We start from the raw sequence: 19684 nt of genomic DNA, 5'->3' as shown, positions 1-19684 counted from the left end.
GAGTGGGGAGGAACAATAAAGAACAGCAGGGTGACCTACGTCTTGGCTTGCTGGGGGCTGAGTGGGTTTCCTAGTACATGAAGCTTTCAGAACTAAAAACAGGATATCCTAGGTAAATGGGCTAGCTGGTCACCCAAGTCGTGGAAAATGGTGGGTTTGGAGGTAGTGAGAGGGTGGAAGGAGGGAATTTCTAAATTGGGAGACCAGTTGACTGACAGGTGACAAAGGAAGAACACCAGCACAAGGCCAGCAGGGATCTTCTGGGCATGCTCCGTGGATGAGTGTTTGACAGTGATGGCGTCTAACAAGATGGAGGCAGACACCTCCTCTGAGATAGGGCCAGTGGGAGCATCCTGGGGAGTGTAGATCCCAGGACTAGGAAGTCAGGTGGGGCTCAGGAGCCTGGGGGAGCACCTGGGGACCCAGGGACCTTTGGTGTTCCTGGGTTTGAGACTCCCACAGAAGAGAAACCACGCCTCACCAGATAGGGTGCAACTCTGCCAAAGACAGGCCCCACTAGAAGCTCGGGGTCTCCCCTCCCGGCCTCCACAAGCTCCCACGGGCCTTCTTGAGTCACCTACCTCGGCAGGAAGGCAGAGGGAAGTCCCACGTGGCGCTGTTCTCGGAACTGGCATGGCACGTGAGCACAGCGTGGCCTTCCAGAAAGAAGCCAGGGTTGCAGCTGTAGCGGACTTTGTCGCCCAGGTTGAAGGTGGAGCCTTGCTGGATGCCGTTGGGCAGCCTCCCCGGGTTCCCACAAGTGTGGCTCGGGAGGACTGTGAAGAGAGGAAGATATGGCCGGTGAGCTGGGCTCAGCCTACACACCCTAGATCCTAGCAGCTCCCCTTGGGCCAGGGCACCTGTCTGGACCTCATTTCTTCTCCGAATGGGACTGGCCGCTACTGACCGGCTCTCCTCTCTCAGCTGCCAATCACCGGAGAATGGGTGATGGGCAAGAGGTCACAGGTTGAGGATTTTTCCTTGAACATCCAGGTGTTCGGCTTGTTCATGTGAGGCACTGGGTGTGAGTTACATCCATCCTCATTACTAGAGAAGGGAGCCCCCCCGGGAGGGGGGGCACACTAACCGCATGGGCATAGCGGCCTTGATTCAAAACCCACACAAGAGCCAAAGAGTATGGCTACTCGCTCATTGCTCTTTAAACCTGGTGTCCTTTCTTTTGTGGCCGCCACCCTATCTGATGGCAGAGGCTTCTGTGGTAGAGCAGGTGCAGGGAGTTAAAGGGGCTGGATAGTGTTGGGCCGAGCCCAGAGAAGGGGAGATGAACTTGAATTCTTGAGTCCTCATCAGCCCGGCCTGTATAACGTGGGGCCAGGGAGCTGGGAACAGGCTGTACAGTATGCAGCCAGAGCAATCACAGCACCTGCGTGTGCAAGGCCATTATCCAGAGCAAATGGCCTTGGTGAGAGGGCAAGAGCATCCCGACCCGTCAGTCTTTGGGGCAGGATGCAGCCCTTCTAGGCCTGTGTGTCTCCTGTGGTCCCCTGACCGACAGGCCACCCCTCCCCCCCACCACTGCAGAAGAGCAGCACAGAGCAATGACCAGGGACGCCAGCCGGACGGGATCACTGGTCAGCTTTTCTCCACCCCCTCTCCCCTGCCAGCAGCCGTTTATGAAGCCACCCCTGAGAAGCCCGTCGCGCAAAAATGGAGAGAGTGCAGACCCCAGAGCCTCAGTGGGGCCCTGCCGAAGTCTCTGAACTGGTCCGTGACTCTGTTTCTCCACTGTTAAAGCGGAGATTGCAACAGCACCTTCCTGAAAGGGTCATGGTGACTACTTGAGCTCGGGTACTCAAAGGACTTAGGACAAAGCCTGGCACACACGTAAGCACAAGTCAAGTGAATCTACCATTCAGCCCTTCGGGTGGTACAGGCACCATTAAGGATGGCCTACATGGCATGGTAGGAGATAGACCAGGCAGGGGGCTCAGAGGTGACTTCCGGAAAAGGTCACACCTCTGCAGAACTTTGAGATTAGCAAGAATGATCAAGGTCAAAGGTGTTTCAAGGCAGATGGGAGAAATATGCTAAGGCCCTAAAAAGATAATGTAGGGGGTCAGGAGTCTTGGAGTGGGCCATGATGAGGAAAGTGGAGAAGAGCTGGCTGGATCCCTGGCTTCCCTAAAGCCCCGGAAGCATCCACTTCCTGCCTACATTGCTCTTGGTGCCTGCCTTCTAGACCCTCTCCACCAGGTCCAATGATCTCAACCATCTTTAGGACAGAATTCTCCAACTTCCTCTTCCTCTCCTCCCACCCCTTTTTTCCTCACTTTCTGTGAGGACACAGCTCTGTGCAGAAGGAAATGGCTGTGGGGTTATTCTGGTCTGGGTCTGCAGCCAGGTGCCATCACTGTCCCGTCTGACTTTGAGTCACGTGGGTTCTTTGAGCCTCATTTCCCTCAACACATCCACTGGTTGGGGGTGGTGTAGGGGTTTATTCATGAAAGCTCCACATACCACAATTTTATCCCATTGGGCTTCAGGAGGACAGTGCCTGGGGATGGTTCACATGTGTACCCTGGAGACTAGCAGTACTTAACGGGACATAATTTTGTGTTCAATAATTAGTGGTTGAAATGTATCAACAGAAATTTATCGTGGGCTGACTGTGCTCAATGCTTGGAGTACAGCCATCTAGGTAGAACAGGTCTCCATCCTCCGAGGCTTGCTTTGGAAAAATGTTAAGGACCCAAGCATTCTCTACCTCTGACACGTCGGATGACCGAGGTAAAAGGATTTGCTTCTGCTACTCTGACAGTTGCCCCTGGTTAGCATTTCCCATGAGCCTCTGCTATGCCTCGCTCATTGTTTCCCATGATCATCTCTTGCTGGATCACGAAACATGGGCCGCAGTCCTTGGCTGCTAGCTCACGGATGTTTCCCACAATCCCTTGCTGCTCGCTTTGTTTTCCCATGATTCCTCACTTTTGACCCGTTGTTTGTTTCCTATGGTCAGTTGCATTTCCCGTGATTTCCTGCAGGTGGTTCTCTGAACATTTCCCAGGATGCCCAGCTACTGGCTCAGCTCTATTTCCTATGGCTACGCCCCGCCCCCTATTGCTGGCTCACTGAGCATTTCCCATAATCCCTGCTGGTTCATCCAGTCTTTCCGAATATGCCCTGCCGCTGGCTAGGTTTCATTTCCCATGATCCCCTTCTCTGGACTCACCCAGCCTTTCTCATGGTGCCCTGCTGCTGGCTTACAGCACAGGCAATAAGGTGATATGTGTGCGAGAGCTGGGAACGGAGGGGGCCAGGTAAACATTTAGAGAAGAAAGCAAGCTAAGGGGAGGGGAGGGAACCAACGGCAAACAGGCTGAGAACCGGTGTAGAACTAACGTTTCATTTTCCGCAACAAGACGCAAAGACCCAATTTAATTAAATTACTAATGTCAAAATTTTAATGAACCTGCTTCTGCTTTGGGCTTTCTTCCTTTGAAATTAATGACTGGAACGTCACTATAAATAAAAGTTGATTCTTTTTAAAAAGTCACTCTCAAATGCTTACTGCTCCTTACTTAATGAGCTGTTCTTAATCAGACTACTCTGAAATGGGTCTCAACTGGGACCAGGCTGTAATGCATGGGGCCCGCTCCTCACGTCACCTTTTTAATCCCAATCTCTGATCCAGAGAGGTCACACAGTGAAAGGAGAGTGAGCTGTCTTGGGGGCTCAGAGAGAGCAGGGGTTCAAAACCAGCTCCTCCACCTCTGGCGGGATGAACCAAACTGCACCCCTGGCCTCTCTTGGTTTCCATTCCTCATTTGGAAACGGGGCAGTTTCTCTCTTCTAAGGGTCATGCTAGCCAGTAGGGCTGATGATGTAACAAAGCGACACTAGGTGCTAACACAGCCAGACTGTCACTGTCATTGCGGCATAGAGGACAGAAAGTCACGGTGAGGAAGCCTTGCCCGGGCAGGTGGGGGGTAGGGACTGTCTTCCCTTCCCCCCAACTTTTTCTAGCTGCTGGCAACCTCTGGAGTTCTTAGTGGGCAGATGTGCCCCTCTAGTTGTCCCTCCTCGCATAATGTCTATGTCATACGTGTCCTGTGCTGGACAGGGTACACCCTTATGACCTCATCATGAAGTCATCTGCAGAGACCATTTCCAAAGGTCACATTTGACCAGATTTTCAGAGACAATTCAATTTGACACGTAATAGGGCTGCCGTGGAGGTTAAAAAATTATTTCTAATACCCACTGAGTGCTAGGCATGCTTCTGGGCCTGTGTAACGAGTTTACTTAATCTAGCAAAGGAACCTATAGGGCATGTGTGTTGTCCCCACTTTACAGACGTCAGTGCTCGGGCAGAAGGTGGAGGCTTGGCCAAGGCCATGCACCCAGCCAATGAAAGAGCCTGGCTGTGAACCAGCTCTTCCCAGCTCTGTTGTTCACCAACAGCTAACATTCTTTCCGACAGAGGCACAAGGTGTCCACATGAGTTCCCTTCCTCCTGCATCCTTCTAGGGATGAGGACTTCAGATATTAGAGGTCATCACCTGAGTGTCTACATTTAGTAATCCGATTTAAAAAAATTCAATGTACCCATCCTATGCATTTGTCCCTAAATAATATCAAGGGTAACGTCTACAGTCTAGTCTTCTGTTGGGTGTCTGATGAAGGTCTTCGGACAGACACAGATTAGACATAAGCCACAAGGCAGTTTTTCTGAGGCACCGGGTTCTCTGATTGGTTTTGTTTTCTCTGAGTTTTCCCGCATAGACATTATAATCGTTCTTGCTCTCCTGTCTAGAAAACTCCCCTTTGATTGCTTACAAAATCACGAGTGGGATATTTACATCCAACACGGCCCAGAGCGGCATTGTTAAAGCCGTGCTTGGCATTGAAGAGTTCTGTTGTAGATTAGCAGCGGGGAATTTTGCCCTTCTACCAAGCCCTGCTCTTGCCAATCAACATAATATGCTCTGTGATTGTGTGACAATGGCTCTCCTCTGTGGTTGGACCACAGCTAGGACTGCATCATGCTAGGTTGTATTTTTAATTTGAGACTTGGGCTCCCATTGCATAATGAAGAACTCCTTGAACTTCTATCCATGCACACCGTCTGTATGTCTTGATGTGTTAACTACCATCAAGTAACCAGACTGGTTTTCATGGCCATGTGAGTGATGCCTTAAAGTGGCAGGAGCTGGGAATGACTGGGGGGGGGGGGTCAAGGAGCTTGTCTCCCCCAAGCCCCCTTTGCATGCAAAGAGAAAAGGACGCTGTGGGAGTGATGTTTGCATCCGGGCTGGGAGGGCCAGGGGCCGGGGTGAAGGAATGGAAGAGATCTGATTACTGGCTTGACGCAGGCCCTTCTGCCTCACCATGGTCCTCATGACCTTCACAAGTCCTGCAATTTAGCCGGGCGTTGGTGGCGCACGCCTTTAATCCCAGCACTCAGGAGGCAGAGCCAGGCGGATCTCTGTGAGTTCGAGGCCAGCCTGGGCTACAAAGTGAGTTCCGGGAAAGGCGCAAAGCTACACAGAGAAACCCTGTCTCAAAAAACCAAAAAAAAAAAAAAAAAAAAACAAAAACAAAAACAAAAAAACAAGTCCTGCAATTTTAGCTGTTGGACTTCTGAATGTAACTCATTGCGTACTTACCCATGGCTTCATTCATCTCAGCCCATCTGTTAGATTAGAGATGTCTATATGATACACTGGATATCATCACATATTTATATAAAATTTATAGACTATATATATATGACTTCTTCCTCACTTTTCCCTTTCATTTGCTTTTTTTTTTTTGAGGCAGAGTCTCATGTAGCCCAAGCTGACCTCAGATTGGCTTTGCCACCAAAGATGGTCTTGAGTTCCTGATCCCCTCTGTCTCTACCTCCAAAGTGCTGCCATTATAGGTATGCGACATCAGACCCCAAACTGTAATATATTCCCACATATAATTTAATATGTTTATATAAAATTAACATCAAGTATGAGATGTCATCTGCTGGATCATCTGTTTGACCCAGTCACTGATTAACGGTGTCCCCCTGCATAAAGCACACTCCAACCTGGCATTGGAGGCCTATTTTGTTCTCCACTGGGTTTCATAGAATAAAGCTTGGTGTTTAATAATTCTAGTAAAACTTTACTAAATGGCTTAATGATTTCACCCAGTCTTCCCAACAACCTATGGACTGAAGCATTGTGACTCCTTGTTGAGGTACACATGGTTGCCAGGGAACATGGGGATGCTGACTCAATGCCAAATGTGCAAGGCAGGCCAAAAGGCAGGAGGCAAGGCTGCCCCTATCAGTGCCTGGCCCCTCAGCCTACATTCTTCCCAACTCCACTGGGCTATTCCTGTGCTGACCATTCCGTGTGAAGCTCCAACATGCTGACCGGGGACTCATGCCATCCTCTCAGGAACATCAAGGGTGACAATCCAGCCTATGGACCTGGAGCTTGGTCTTGTTCATCCTGTCAGTCAAACCAAGACAGAGGTGCCGAGGACCCCACAAATTAGTGGGCTTGTCCAGTCCAGCTCCCCTTGACCCATGTCAGATGTAAGTCCTCCACCTCCAGCCTGTTCTTATGACTCGGGCTAGTGATCTTTGCTTTCCTTGGCAGTGGGGTCACAGGTCTCAGACTCTTACAAAACCTGATGCTTGCACCGGGTCCCAAACCCGAACCGTCACTTCAGTTCCAGGAGATAGCAAGACAGGGCTGAGATGGACAGCAAGCTATGACAGCTTCTCCCCTTCATTTTCCAGTCAGCCTGGCTTGAAGGAGTCTCTGGGCTCTGGCCTGTGCAGCAGACCCAGGGCCTTTCCTTCTCAACACAGTTGCCTGACTTTTCTGCCATACCCTATTTTCTGAACATCATACCAGGCCCACCCTTCCGTCCTCATGTGAAATTTTACCATCTCTCCCCGGATCTGTGGGACCAAGCTTCCCCATGACCAGCTTCCCTGCTTCTGACACACTGTCCCCATTGGTGCCTCAGGGAGCACTGGAGAGTACCCCTCCACAGTATGCCAGCAAAGATTGGTCCTCTGGCCTCCTGATGACTCACTAGAGAAAAATATAATGGTTTGGAAGATTAACACGGAGTAAAGGAAAAGAGAGGATCCTTTGACCACTTTTCCTTGCTCTGAGGATAAATCCAAACAGAGGCTCCACCTGTGATCTGGCCCCCTGTAGATATTCCTGCCTTCTTCCCTGCTCCCCATCTTCTTCCCACCATCATCACTATTCTAAAGCACAGGTACCCCAAACACCTCCTTTCTCTCTCCAATTCACCATTTAGCAAACATATACCTCTCAAAACCCCAGGTACATATCACTTCCTCTATGAAACACCAATCGCCACCCTGTGTATCTGAGATTGCTAACCATGATGGTCAGGGTCACCATATCTGGAATCAACTAAAACCTAAGCTGAGCACACATAGGAGGGATTTTCTTGATCGGATAGTTCGAGAGGAAAAGACCCACCTGAAATATGCCCACATAAACGACATGGAAGAAGGAAGCTTCATGCTTTTTGCCTGCTTGCCCTCCTTCTTGTCAACAAGTTTATCTATGCCGCTGCTGAGGCTTCCATGCTGGTATTAGAACTTACTTCTTGGGGATTCTAACATAGCCTGGAGACCAGCAGCTCTCTAAGAATTCCTTGAGGATCCAGCATCAGATTGAGACTGCCGATACATCAAGTCTTGTTGGACTGAACAACTTCCTGATTCTTGGCCTTTCCAATGAGAGACAGCCTTTTATGGACTACCCAGACCACAGTCTATAAGCCATTCTAATAAATCCTTTCATGTGTATGTAGGTATGTACATTTTTTTGTTCTATCAATTCTATTTCTTTAGAGAATGCCGATTAATAAAATGTCTTACCATAAACCACAAAAATCCTTCAAGAGCACATCTTGATAGAATCGAAAACACTGTCCCAATGCTTGATTCTGGTAAGTGACTCCCACAGTCCTGGATTTCCTGGCCCACTAACAAAGCGGGCTTCCCCTGCCATTTAATTCATCTTACACTCACGTAAGTCCACACAGTAGGTGCTTGGAGCTTTTGGAGGCCTTCCGTGGAGTTATATTGGAGTTTTCATTACATTCAATTCCTATATCACTCACTCACTCATTCAAATACTACTGCAGCGCCTGTGAGTTTTCTTTACATGACTCTAGACTCCCTGAGAGGCAGAAGTTGTATCAGTGTTCTTTACACAGCTAGTACATGATTTACTACATGACAAACAAGTATTATTGAGTGAATTAAATATAAATCATTACACATTCTATACATGAGAAAACCAAGTCAGTTGTGTGCATATGTGCGCATGTGTATGTATAAGATATATGTATATTAATATGTATATATTATTTGTGTCTATACATATCTGTGCAACAAACTAGGGCTGGTAGATTGGCAAACTTCTTTTGTAAGGGTCAGCTACAAAATATGACATCTGCTGGCTTGGTTTCCCTGTGGTGTGAAAGCAGCCATTGGCACCTAAGTCAAACCTTATAAGAATAGGCCAGGGGACCCATAGGCTGTGGACACTGCCCCTGAAGGACTGATATTGGCCTGGCCTATGCCTGATCTGGGTTATATGATTATATTCTCACTGCTATTGCTTGGGCTTAGAAACCTCATTCTACTGAACAGCAGAGGATCTAGGGAGCCCAAAAACGGCATCCTAAGAAGTAGGACGGAGGAGCCTCAAGAGCTGCCACCTACTGGATGTTTAATATGACCTGGTGGAGTGCTCAGAGCTTCATCTGGACACTTTTTACACGTGTGTGTGTGTGTGTGTGTGTGTGTGTGTGTGTGCGCGCGCGCGCGCGCATACGCATGGGGGTGTAGATGCTCACATGCCCCAGGGCACATGTGGAGGTCAGAGAACAACTTCATCAGTTCTTTCTCCGTCTACTATGTGGGTTCCAGGTACTGAACTCAGGTCAGCGGGTTTAGTGGCAAGCACCTGTACTGGCTGAGTCATGTCACCAGACCTCATCTGGACACAAATCTCACATAGACAGATACTATAACTGTCCTCTTTCCATAGGCAAGGAGATTGAGGAACCGGGGGTGGGGGTTGGGATGGAGGGTGTTGGACGAGTATAGAGCCCAAGGCCACACTGTAGATCCAGACCAGGGCTTGAACCCTATGCCACTGACCTCAGTGCTACATCCCTTGTCATCCACTGACCTTGACCTTCTGTGACACGCACACACCCTATGCTGCTGCCCACACCAGTGACTCTCTCTTGGGTCACTTCCCCTGGCTCAGCTCAGCAGAGACTTCAAAGGAGTCTGTCACCTGACCAGTGAGGCCACAGAAGGCATCAGAACAGAATCCCCCATGCTTCCTCACACCATGGCCTCCTCCCTGTCACCGCTAACTCTCTGGGGACAGTTTCACCAAGGGAACATCACAGGCCCCAGAACAGAGCTCCCAAATGAAACGAAGGGCAAGCAGTGACCTTTGAATTTCAGACATGAATAGACCCCTTGCACTATTCGAACCACATGTGTGCTGAACATGATGGGATCCATGTAATGCAAATGTACCAGGGCATCTTAGAGTGTAACCTGCCAATCTGGCGACTGTGACCAGAGGGGCGTGGTTTCTCATGCTTCACAAATTTTGAGCTGGGGCAGTTTCTCTGGGAGAATAAGGAAAATGGACAGGGGAAGAGTCAGAGCCTGGCTCACAAGAGTGCACCATGGGACTAGAAGAACAGACACAGAATGGGAGCTCAGAGCATCCTGGGCTGAACCTGAGGGGAAGGAGTTGAGGCAGGTTTCCATGAAGGCCACCTCCTCCCTCTGGTCACTCCACAGGGAAGCTGAGTTTTTAGTGCTCAGCCTTCCTTCACTCCACATCCTAATCCCAGGGACTGTGAAGTCTGTCCAGGCGTAAAACTCACAAAGAAGTGGGTCATAAGGGGAATTGTGAAATAATGCTAAATGCAAGTCAGTGGCCACACAGGCACTTTGGGCCTCATTTAGTCACTGCAGGGTGGAGCTGAGATGACTAGTATTGACTGTCAACTTGACAGGCTCTAGAATGATCTGTGCACATCTGGGGAGTTCCTAGATTGGCTTCATTTAGGGCAGGAAGACTCACCCTGAATATGGGTGGTTCCATCCCATGGGCCAGAGTGAATAAAGGAGAAGGCGAGTTAAACATCAGCATTCATTACTCGACGCTTCCTGACCAGACGTAATATAGCAGCCATCCAGCTCACACTCCACCGCCATGGCTTCCCTGCCGTGACGGGCTGTATCCCGTTGAACTGTAAGCCCAAACGAACCCTCTCTTCCTAGTGCTTCTCCAGGTATTTGGTCACAGCAATGAGAAAAGAAACTAACGCTGTGACTTAGACATGTTTTTCAAAGGGGTTGAGGGGCCTGGGTGTAGTTCAGTGGTAGCGTGTACTTGCTTAGTGTGAACAAGGCCCTGGCTCTGATTCCAGGCCCAAACATACTTCAAGTGCAGAGTGTACATACATCAGCGGTTGAGAAAAAAAATCCCATGAGTAAACACACAACATGCTAGAAAACTTGGGGAAAGACCACGGAAGCTTCCTCCTATTTAGGAAAGCAGCGCTTGCTGCCGTGTCTGTGAGTTTAGATCAAGCCTGTTTAGCCTGGCTTGCTTTAGAATCTTTCTTCTCCTTTTCCCTCGCTCTCAGTACTACCCATCACGCTCTGCTCTTTTCTCTGGGCCCCCATGGGAGGTGCTGGATCTGGGAGAAGGTCCACCAGCTCCTCTGTGCCAATCAGCAGAACACTAAAGCGACAGTAGCCAGACAGGTTCATCTCTCCACAGGATGCTCCAGGTAATGTGTGTGTTCTCTTCTCCTCTCTCTTCCATTTCCCTTTTTTGTTTTTTGCTTTATTTTTGTTGTTGTTGAGACAAGGTGGCTATGTAGCCTTTAATTCTGATCCACCTGCTTTAGCTTCCCAAGCGCTGGAATTGCAGGCCTGTGTTTTCATGTTGGGCTAACACCCACTTTCTTTTTATAAATAGGGTTCCCTTTGGAGCATGCAGACTGCAAACCTATGCTTCTCTGGGAATAAGGCTCAGATTTCCCAGCTTCCCCTGCTCAGTAACCTTTGGCGTTAGACCAATTCTCGCTAAAGAGGTAAACTTATTACTTCCAGCTTCTGACCATGTATATTCCAGAAGATGGGCATAGGATTGGGTTCTAGCTTTTCACCTGACAACGTATAGCAGGGTATGCTTTCTGTTTGGCTGAGCAGAACAACCCCACGTATCTGGGGAATGAGGCACAGCTATGAGCGGCCCTCACCCTACCCAGCTGCCAATGGAATACCCTCACTTGCAGATCAGCCCTGACTCACCCGGGGAAAGGAGTTGGAAGAGGCTCTGGATCCAGCCAACTGGAGGGCAGTCCTGTCCTGAGCTTGGGACTTATACCTTCCTATGAAGCTGTCCACCCAGTAGGCCATCCTATCCTAAGGGGAGCTGCATGGCTGGGCTGGATTTCTCCTTAAACTCCTTAGGGGGGACCCTGCTCTGGGGCAGGCTCTGCACACCCATCCCCAGAATGAGGTCCTGGTCTCTGGTACACACTCAGCAACAGAGAAGTGCTGTTTAGACCCAACAGAGCGCCCATGTCCATGGAGATGCTCTCCTCACCAAACTGGCCCCTTGGACAACAGAACCCCAGCCCTTATTTCTTCCACCTCTGCTTCCTGTCTGGGGCCCATGCATCCCACTGAATCAAAGGCACAGTACCCCTCAGTGCAAAGAGAAACGAGGCTTCTAAATACCACCATCCACCTGTTCTTTGTACCTCCTTCACAGGACAAGGGTGGTGGCTGCCACACTTACAAATAGGGTGCACTTGGCCCTCATATGCTTTCTGAGAACCGCCATTCTCTTTACTTCTTAATTCTCACTGTTGCTGACTGATCACATCCGTGGACTAACTTTACCCTGAATCCGGCCCTTCTAAACCACGTAACAACACATTAGAGGAGACAAAATCAGAAAGCTTTGCTGGCTCATCTCACACACCCAGGGCACGTGGAGCAGGGTGTGTAAACGCAGTCAGCTGTCCTCATCCACATCTGTGCTGTCATACTGCAGTGGAGAAAGGGCCGAGAGAGGCATGGCTGCCGTTCTCGCTAAGGAATCAGCCTTGAGGCTCAGTGATGGAGCTCCAGGAGCATCTGAGTTTGAGCATCACAATGGAGGAAAAGGCAGGCCTCACTTTTCCTTGCTGGCTGCTTCATTTTTATTCAGTTCCAGAGTTCAGTGGCTTCTGCAAAGGCCTCATGGAGGCCCCATTGCAGTTCCTGAGATCCAGCCCCAGGGTCACAGAGCAGAAGTTAGACGAGGCTCCACCCTGGAGAGGCCCGGTCTATGAAGAACCAACGACGATGTGCATAGCCACTCAGGCATCCTTATGTTCTCACGCCACACACACAGATCCATCCCCAGGGCACCCTCCACTCATTAGTGTGCACACAATTGTGCACGCCGGAAAACAGACAAATGGAGAGGGAGTTCTTTTCTTCAGTGGGGAAGCCACTTGGAAGTCACCTGGGTTACAGTCAAAAGCCCCCCACCTGCGCTCAAACAATTGGCCTTGATTAAACTTAACAAGAATCTCTCTCCCCCCTCTCACCCCTCCCCCCCCCCTCTCTCTCTCTCTCTCTCACACACACACACACACACACACACACACACACACACACACACACACACACACAGGATTAGTTAGGGAAAAGTGAGAAGGGGATAAGAGAGGGCAATGGGTGTGTGTGAATTCAATCACAGTAGATTATAATCATGTATACAGTTGACAAGAACAGACACATGCAGAATACAGTTGCACACCTGCTCTCCCTAGCCACTGTTTAGTTTCTCTCCAGCCTTTTCAGTATTGGGCTTTTTAATCAAGGGAGGTTGTACTAAGATGTAACGTGTGTGTGTGTGTGTGTGTGTGTGTGTGTGTGTGTGTGTGTGTGTGTGTGTGTGTACATGCATGAGTGTATGTGTGGTTCCATTTGAACCCAGGGGCTTATGCATGTTAAGCAGATGCTACATGGAGCATCACCTGCACCTTGTCTCTTTCATTCACATACCTGATAACAGACCCAAACCATCTCTCTATGCATCCCAAGAATCAACCTGTGTTTCTGTCACAGCACTCACCCTTTCTGCCCAGCCAGCACACTTAATAAGCTTTCCTCACAGGTGTCTCCCCACACAGCCAGAAGAGCCCTAGAAGCCAGTGTGACTGCCCCCATCCTCACAGGCCCATCTGGAATGTGTCTGAGCTCTGGAATAGTCTGAAGATTCACATCAGACCCTAGGACTGCCTCAAGTATCCATGGGCTCAGTCCATGGCCTGTGAGGCCCACGGGAGGTCTGTAGGGGGTTGGGAGGCCATGAATGTCACGGGTCTGAGAATAGCTCTTCCATCCCAAAGACCCGGGCTTGGATTCTGTGCTCTCACTGTCTGTGTCTCAGCGGTTAAGACAGAATGGGAAGCCGAGCACACAGTCCCGTGCAAATCCCAAATCTGTGATGTAAATAGCAAGTCACTGCCTCTCTCCGAATCTCAGCCCTGTCATGATGACACAGGGACACCCCATGCTCAGCTCAGGGAGCTGTGGTGAGGATTAAGCAAGACAGAACAGGCAAAGTGCTTATCTCAGCGCCTGGCACCAAGTAAATGCTCAATAAATTTGGGCTGTGATTACATCTAAGTCCCTGAAGTTCCCTGGGAGATGCCAGGCCTATGCCGGAGGCTGGAGCTGAAACAGAGAGAATGTGGACAGTGGCTGGGGAGAGCAGTTGGCCCCAGGGCTGGAGTGGGCAACTGTCTCTGCCACACTGGTGGCATCGCTTGGATCTTCCATCCTTTCATGGAGCCAGGTGGGGGCCTGCTGGTTGGAGTCTGCAAAGTCTCCTCTGGGCCTCAGAAGAGCAAGCACACAGTCCCATCAACCCCAAGTGACCAGGGAAACAGGAACCAAAAATCACGTCGGGACTTGCAACTCAGGGCTCAGAACCCCCTGCCCTCTGTGGCTGCCCCATGCTGCACAGGCTCTCTGTCAAATGGCTCCCAGCCCTGGGAAGTGTGAGAAGAAACGATGAAGCCATGTTTCCTGGAAGAGGCATTCAATGTGGTCTTGGCAGAGAAGAGCTAGTGTTCCAGGTAGAGCAGCTGGCCCTGACCCAGGAACACAGAAGCCCCGTTCGCACGCTTCTGTTGCCCAGGCCCCTGTCCCAAGGGTCATTGGCTCATTTGTGTTGCAGTCTAGCCCAGGACAAACCATCCTCTTGACTCCAGCCCCTTGCTACCTTCAGGCTCCTCCACGTACATGACCCAAACCATCTCCCACCCTACCCCAGACCCACCTCCTCCTGTGAGCCATAGTGAATCCTGCCTAGTGCTGCTGGATCTGTGAGGCCCAAGGGGCTACATCCAGATGTTTGGGAACCAGAAATCTTTTGAGAAATGTAAAAAACAAACAAACCAACAACAACAAAACTCTTCTTAGGAGTCAGTATCGGGAGGATCTCTGACCCAGGTCTGGCTCCCCCTTCCTTTCGCCCAGCTGGGTAGCCCAGAGCTAAACTCAGAACATTGAGGCCTAATGAGGAACTTGCCTGGAGAACTGACTCTGTTCTCCGAGAGGAATGAATCGATTTCATTGACGTCGTAGCCAGCTAGGATTGTGTAAAAAAAAAAAAATCGTATGAGCTGAGCCTCAGTGCTGGGTGCTTCCTGCAAATGAGCATCTACAGGCCGGAAGCAGAATCCAGCATGGCTGTCTGTCTGTTGGGTGAGGATCCAGAGAGTCCTGCAGTCTCAGTTTCTCAGAGAAGCTGAAGGGATCAAGTCAGATGGTCCAGACTGAACATCCCCAGGATGCTTGGCATGGGCGAGGGGCTGCTGCTGACTCCCGTGTCCCCTCCCCAGCTCTGCAGCACATGTTGGGATCCCGGGTCTACAGATGAGGAAACTAACATCAGCAACAATTAATTATCTGGAATCAAAACCACTGTACACTGCCGTTCTTCCCACAGCCCATGGATACGGATTGCTATGGAGACCGCCAGGCACTGGGCGAGATCTGGTGAGGTATGTGGAAATACTCTTCAGATGGCAGTCCTGTCCGGCGACACGGATGAACCCCAGTCACACAGATTCCCCCAATATAGACAGTCATGGTCAAGGCTGGGGTGAAAGATGAGGTATGCGGGAGCCATACCAAAAGCAACTGAAGGGTCCCGCCGGGGATGCGTGCATGGGGTCTGTCTGTACCATGGAATCCTGTTCAGATTTTAAAGGGGAGGGTATTCCCTCAAGTGTCACAGCACATCAAGGACACCATACTAAGTAAAACAAGCCTGCCACAGGTATTATAAGGTGTAGCTCCCCTGGGGTCCCAGAACTAGCCAGCTCCCAGACACAGGAAGCACAATAGTGGCTGCCTGGGAAGTGGGAACCAGGCCTCCATGGATGCAGTGATGATTGGGAAGAATGGAGATGCTCTGGAGACGGTCAGTGGTAATGGCTGCATGACCATGTAAATGTCCTTAGTGACCCTGAATGGATGCTTTAAAATGGTTAGATTTTGTTATGGGTATTTTACCATGTGGAAAACCAAAACCAAAACTAGTCCTCCAAAGCAGAGAGTAGGCAGTGGTCCCTGATCCCCCCTGCGGATGAGCCCCGCCTCCCTTGGCTCTGGTGAACCTGGCTGCTGTGCCACACCGCCCAGCTCTCCACCTCCTCCACCAGACTCATCTCCAGTTCCAGAATTATTCATCATCAAGGGGTGGCCAGAGCTGGAATGCCAATTAAGAGCTCAGCTTGACTCTGTTTTGTCTTAGTCTCCCCCATGAGGTGCTGCCTGAGGAGGGCAGGGCAGGAGTGTGCCCAGCTTTGCTGTGACTTGTCAGGCAAAAGCAGTGTCAGCTTCTGCACAGGAGGCCGAGTGTGGCGCACCCTGGGGCCTGGGCAAAGGATGCTCACTCCAGGAAATATTTACTCAGTATCCCTTTAAATGGGCCCCAAGAGCAGAATACTAAGGAGCCCACACCTTCCTACCTTTCTAGTTAATCTCCCCATTTAACCTGGGTGTTAGGAGAAAGGCAACAAAGCTTGGAAACAAATAGGCCAAGCTTGAAACCTCTACACTCCACTCTACAGTATTGCATGAGCCTCTGGCTGTCACATGGCCTCAATCTTTTCGTCTGTATAATGGGCACAATGGAAGCACCTGTGCTATAGGTCAGAGTTCAAACCAATAAAACATTATGTAGAGGGGGGCTGAGGAGATGGCTCCGTGGGTAAGAGTACTTGCAACATAAGCATGAGGTTGCATTCCTGAGTTTGGATTCCCAGCCCTCACACAAAAAGCTGGGCATGGCCACATGTGTTTCTGAAATCCCCGTGCTGTGGGGGACGGGGGCAGTTGGATAACTAGGGCTTGCCGCCCCAGGTTCAGGGACAGACCCTGTCTCAAGGGAATACGGCAGAGAATAAGCAAGACACTTGATGCCCTACTTTCTCTTCAGCATGCACACGGGCATGTTTACCTGGGCACATGGGTGCGCACACACACACACACACACACACACACACACACACACACACAGGTGAGCGTATGGGCTCACACAGAGAGATGCAAAACATGCATAGGGTTTGACACACATCAGTGTGGAACTGACGGTGTCTTGTCGACGTCACCACCAGCAGCAGCACCTGTCTTTGTTTTCACTGTGAACAAGCACCCGGCTAAGCAACTGAAAGGGAGATTCATTGTGTTGGCTCACAGTTTGAGGGGATAACAGTCCTATCCTGGCAGGGAACGAGTGGAGGAGGAGGGCAGGTCTACGTTGGTGGTGGTGGGACTGGTCTCTGTCTTATGCCTCCTCAAAAACAGAATGTGGATGGTACAGGAAGTGTGGCTGGGCTATTGGTTTCAAGCGCCCTCTCCCAAAGCGATGCACTTCCTTCAGTAGGTCTCCACCTCCTAGAGGGTTTCAGCGGCGCTACCATCCAGGATCTGTTGTTCAAATCTTAGATGGTCTTTTAATTAAAAACCCAGAGCCAGATATCAGGGTGAAAGATCAGAGAAGCAGAGCAGCCAGCCACTAGTTCTTACCTCTATGAAATCCTCAGCCTAAAGAGAGTGAGTTCCTGTTTCCTCACGCCTGATGTACCTTTCTGTGTCCTGCCATATGTACTTCCTGGGATTAAAGGCATGTGTCCTTCCCAAGCAAAGACGTGAGATCTCAAGTGCTGGGATTAAAGGTGTGTGCCACCACTGCCTGGCTCTGGCTCTGTTCCCAGTGTGGCCTTGAACTCACAGAGATCCAGATGGATCTCTGCCTCCCATAGGATCAAGGGTGTGTGCCACCACTGTCCGGCCTCCATGTCTAATCTAGTGGCTGGCTCTGTCCTCTGATCCTCTGGCAAGCTTTACTGGGATACACAATATGTCACCACAGTCTCACACATGGAAGTGCTGGCATTTACTCACTTCTTTTTGTCACTCTCTGGAGGACAGTTGGATAACTGGCTGGCACCAGACCGGGCACATAAGGTGGGGTAGGGATTGGCGGGAGGGAGGAGTATTGATGCTCATGTTGGGGCCCTACGGCACTGTATGGTTCGCACTGCTCCCTACCCAGTGCTGGTGTCATGGCTGTGCGCTCATTTGGGCTGGGGCCCCGTGATTTTGGAAGTGGGGTGTTGGGGCAGTCAAATATACCAGGCCTGACTCAAACCTAGCTTGGCCTCTTCCAACACAAGGGCCATGACTTATGTTGTTTATTTATAGTAAAATACCTATCAGAGAAGACTTCATCTTGACCACTTCGGTGCTCAGGTCTGCGGTGTTGACTATGTGTAGGTGACGCCCATTCACACGGCAGCTGCTCTGTTTTCTTGCCCCAGCTGGGGCGCCCATCCACCCTTCTGCTTTCTCTTTCTCTTCGAGCACCTCCTAGGGGTGAAGTCACATAGCATTTGTCCTCTTGAGGGTAGCTCTGAGGTTGACCCACGTTGTGGCGGCAGGTATCCGGCCACCTCAAGTCACCTTTAAGCTGTGCAGTGTGGGTAAGAGTCCAGCTCAGATGGATTCTCCAATCCCCTTGCTGCTCACACTAAATGGAGGAGGGTAGACAGGATTCGTGGACCCTGGAGTGGTACCTTGAGTGGCACCCGTGGGCTGGGCCAAGAAGAGCTGGCGGGGCCACCACTCTGTTATCCCCACCCCAATGACATTCCTAAGCTGAGAATAGTCCAGAAGCCTCTCTTTACCCTGGCAAAACCCAAGCCATTGGACCACCTGGTTGGCCATACATACATCTCTCTGACTCCTGGTGGCCCAGGTTCCCACACACTTAGTCTGTGGAGATGTGTGTACCAGAAACCCCAACCATGCCTGCTATCAAGCTTCTCCCAGCAGCCAGCGAGACTGGAAAAGCTACTTTAAACATGTCTCCTCCCTGCCAGTATCCCCCTGAAAGCTTTTCTTGTGTCCTTTCCAATAAACCTGTCATCCTCACCCATACCTACAGAGGCTTCTTGGCCAACCTCTCTGGGTGCTATGGTCTTTTCTTACCTTGTTCCACCCACAGGGGGATTCCTTTATCCTGCTCCTCAGACTCCTGCAATCAGTTCCTCAGGGACTGTGTATGTTAGCTGTAACTGTCAACTTGACATAGCCCAGAGTCATCTGGAAAGAGGGACTTCAATTAAGGATCTGCCCAGTTGAGCAAAGCAGCCTGTAGCCATGTCTGTGATTATCTTGACTGATGGTGGATGTGGGAGGGGCCCAGCCCACTGTGGGTGGTACCATTCCCTAAGCAGGTAGGTATATAAGAAATCGTATATAAGTAGTATATAAGAAAGCTAGTTGATACTGAACCTCTGTGTTTTCTACTTCAGTTCCTGCCCTGACTTCCTTCAGTGACGGAAGTGATTGTGACCAGGAAGTGTAAGCTAATGCAAACCCTTTCCAACCCTAAGTTCCTTTTGGTCACAGTGTCCTTTGCCAGTGACACAAAATAAACTAGAGGAGGGACTCTGCACTGGTTGTAGGTTGTCCTCGGTACAAACTTGTGCTCGGATGTCTAGAGCCACCCCATGCTACACACATGGAAAAGCTACACACATGTAAAAGGCCTGCGGTCTTCTGCAGAGGGTGTTTCTGTTTTAATTATTCACCCAGCACTTTCCACAGCTCGCTATTTCCCCTGCTTTGAGCCAGTCTTCATCCAGACTGTGAGGTTCACACGGGCAGGGACTTCACCTGTGCTTCACCTGTGCTCCGGAGCGACCGCTCACTGAGCACTTGTGGGATGACGTGACAGACGGGTGAAAATGAGACAGAATGCGGGCAAAGCACTTTGCATGGGGTCTGGCACTAAGGCCCACTAGATGGCAGTCACAGTGATCATCTTGTCCTCCTTTGTCACCCTGGACTTCCTCCAGCCTCAGCCATCTGCAAGGCCAGTCCTGAGGTTAAGACAAGAGGCAAAATCATTAGTGTCCCAGACTGTGTGTGTCCTGATGGGAGCTGGAATCCATTAAGGGAGTCTCACGGCTGAGTATATCTGAGATTAACTTCCGAGGGCCCACACGGTCTTACCCCACCCACCGTGGGGCTGAGGCTCCAAGGCTGCTGCTGTGA

General features: G+C 50.4%; 1 protein-coding gene across 6 annotated transcripts in view; it reads right to left on the bottom strand.

Moving 5' to 3' along the window:
- Positions 1-19684, bottom strand: part of Csmd2 (CUB and Sushi multiple domains 2) — a 576074-nt gene that overhangs the window by 357622 nt on the left and 198768 nt on the right. For 5 of the 6 annotated variants that reach the window (XM_042271897.2, XM_042271900.2, XM_042271904.2 and 2 more), the window contains exon 4: positions 582-776. In XM_042271897.2, coding sequence (XP_042127831.1) covers positions 582-776 — 195 coding nt within the window. Of the gene's footprint in view, positions 1-581; positions 777-2725; positions 2905-19684 lie in introns of those variants that run through there. The other variant, XM_076565120.1, reaches the window with a different exon arrangement.

The sequence above is a fragment of the Peromyscus maniculatus genome, chromosome 2, assembly GCF_049852395.1.
Source record: "Peromyscus maniculatus bairdii isolate BWxNUB_F1_BW_parent chromosome 2, HU_Pman_BW_mat_3.1, whole genome shotgun sequence".
Taxonomy (NCBI): domain Eukaryota; kingdom Metazoa; phylum Chordata; class Mammalia; order Rodentia; family Cricetidae; genus Peromyscus; species Peromyscus maniculatus.
The sequence above is the reverse complement of the archived record's forward strand: the minus strand, read 5'-3'. Positions and strand labels throughout refer to the sequence as shown.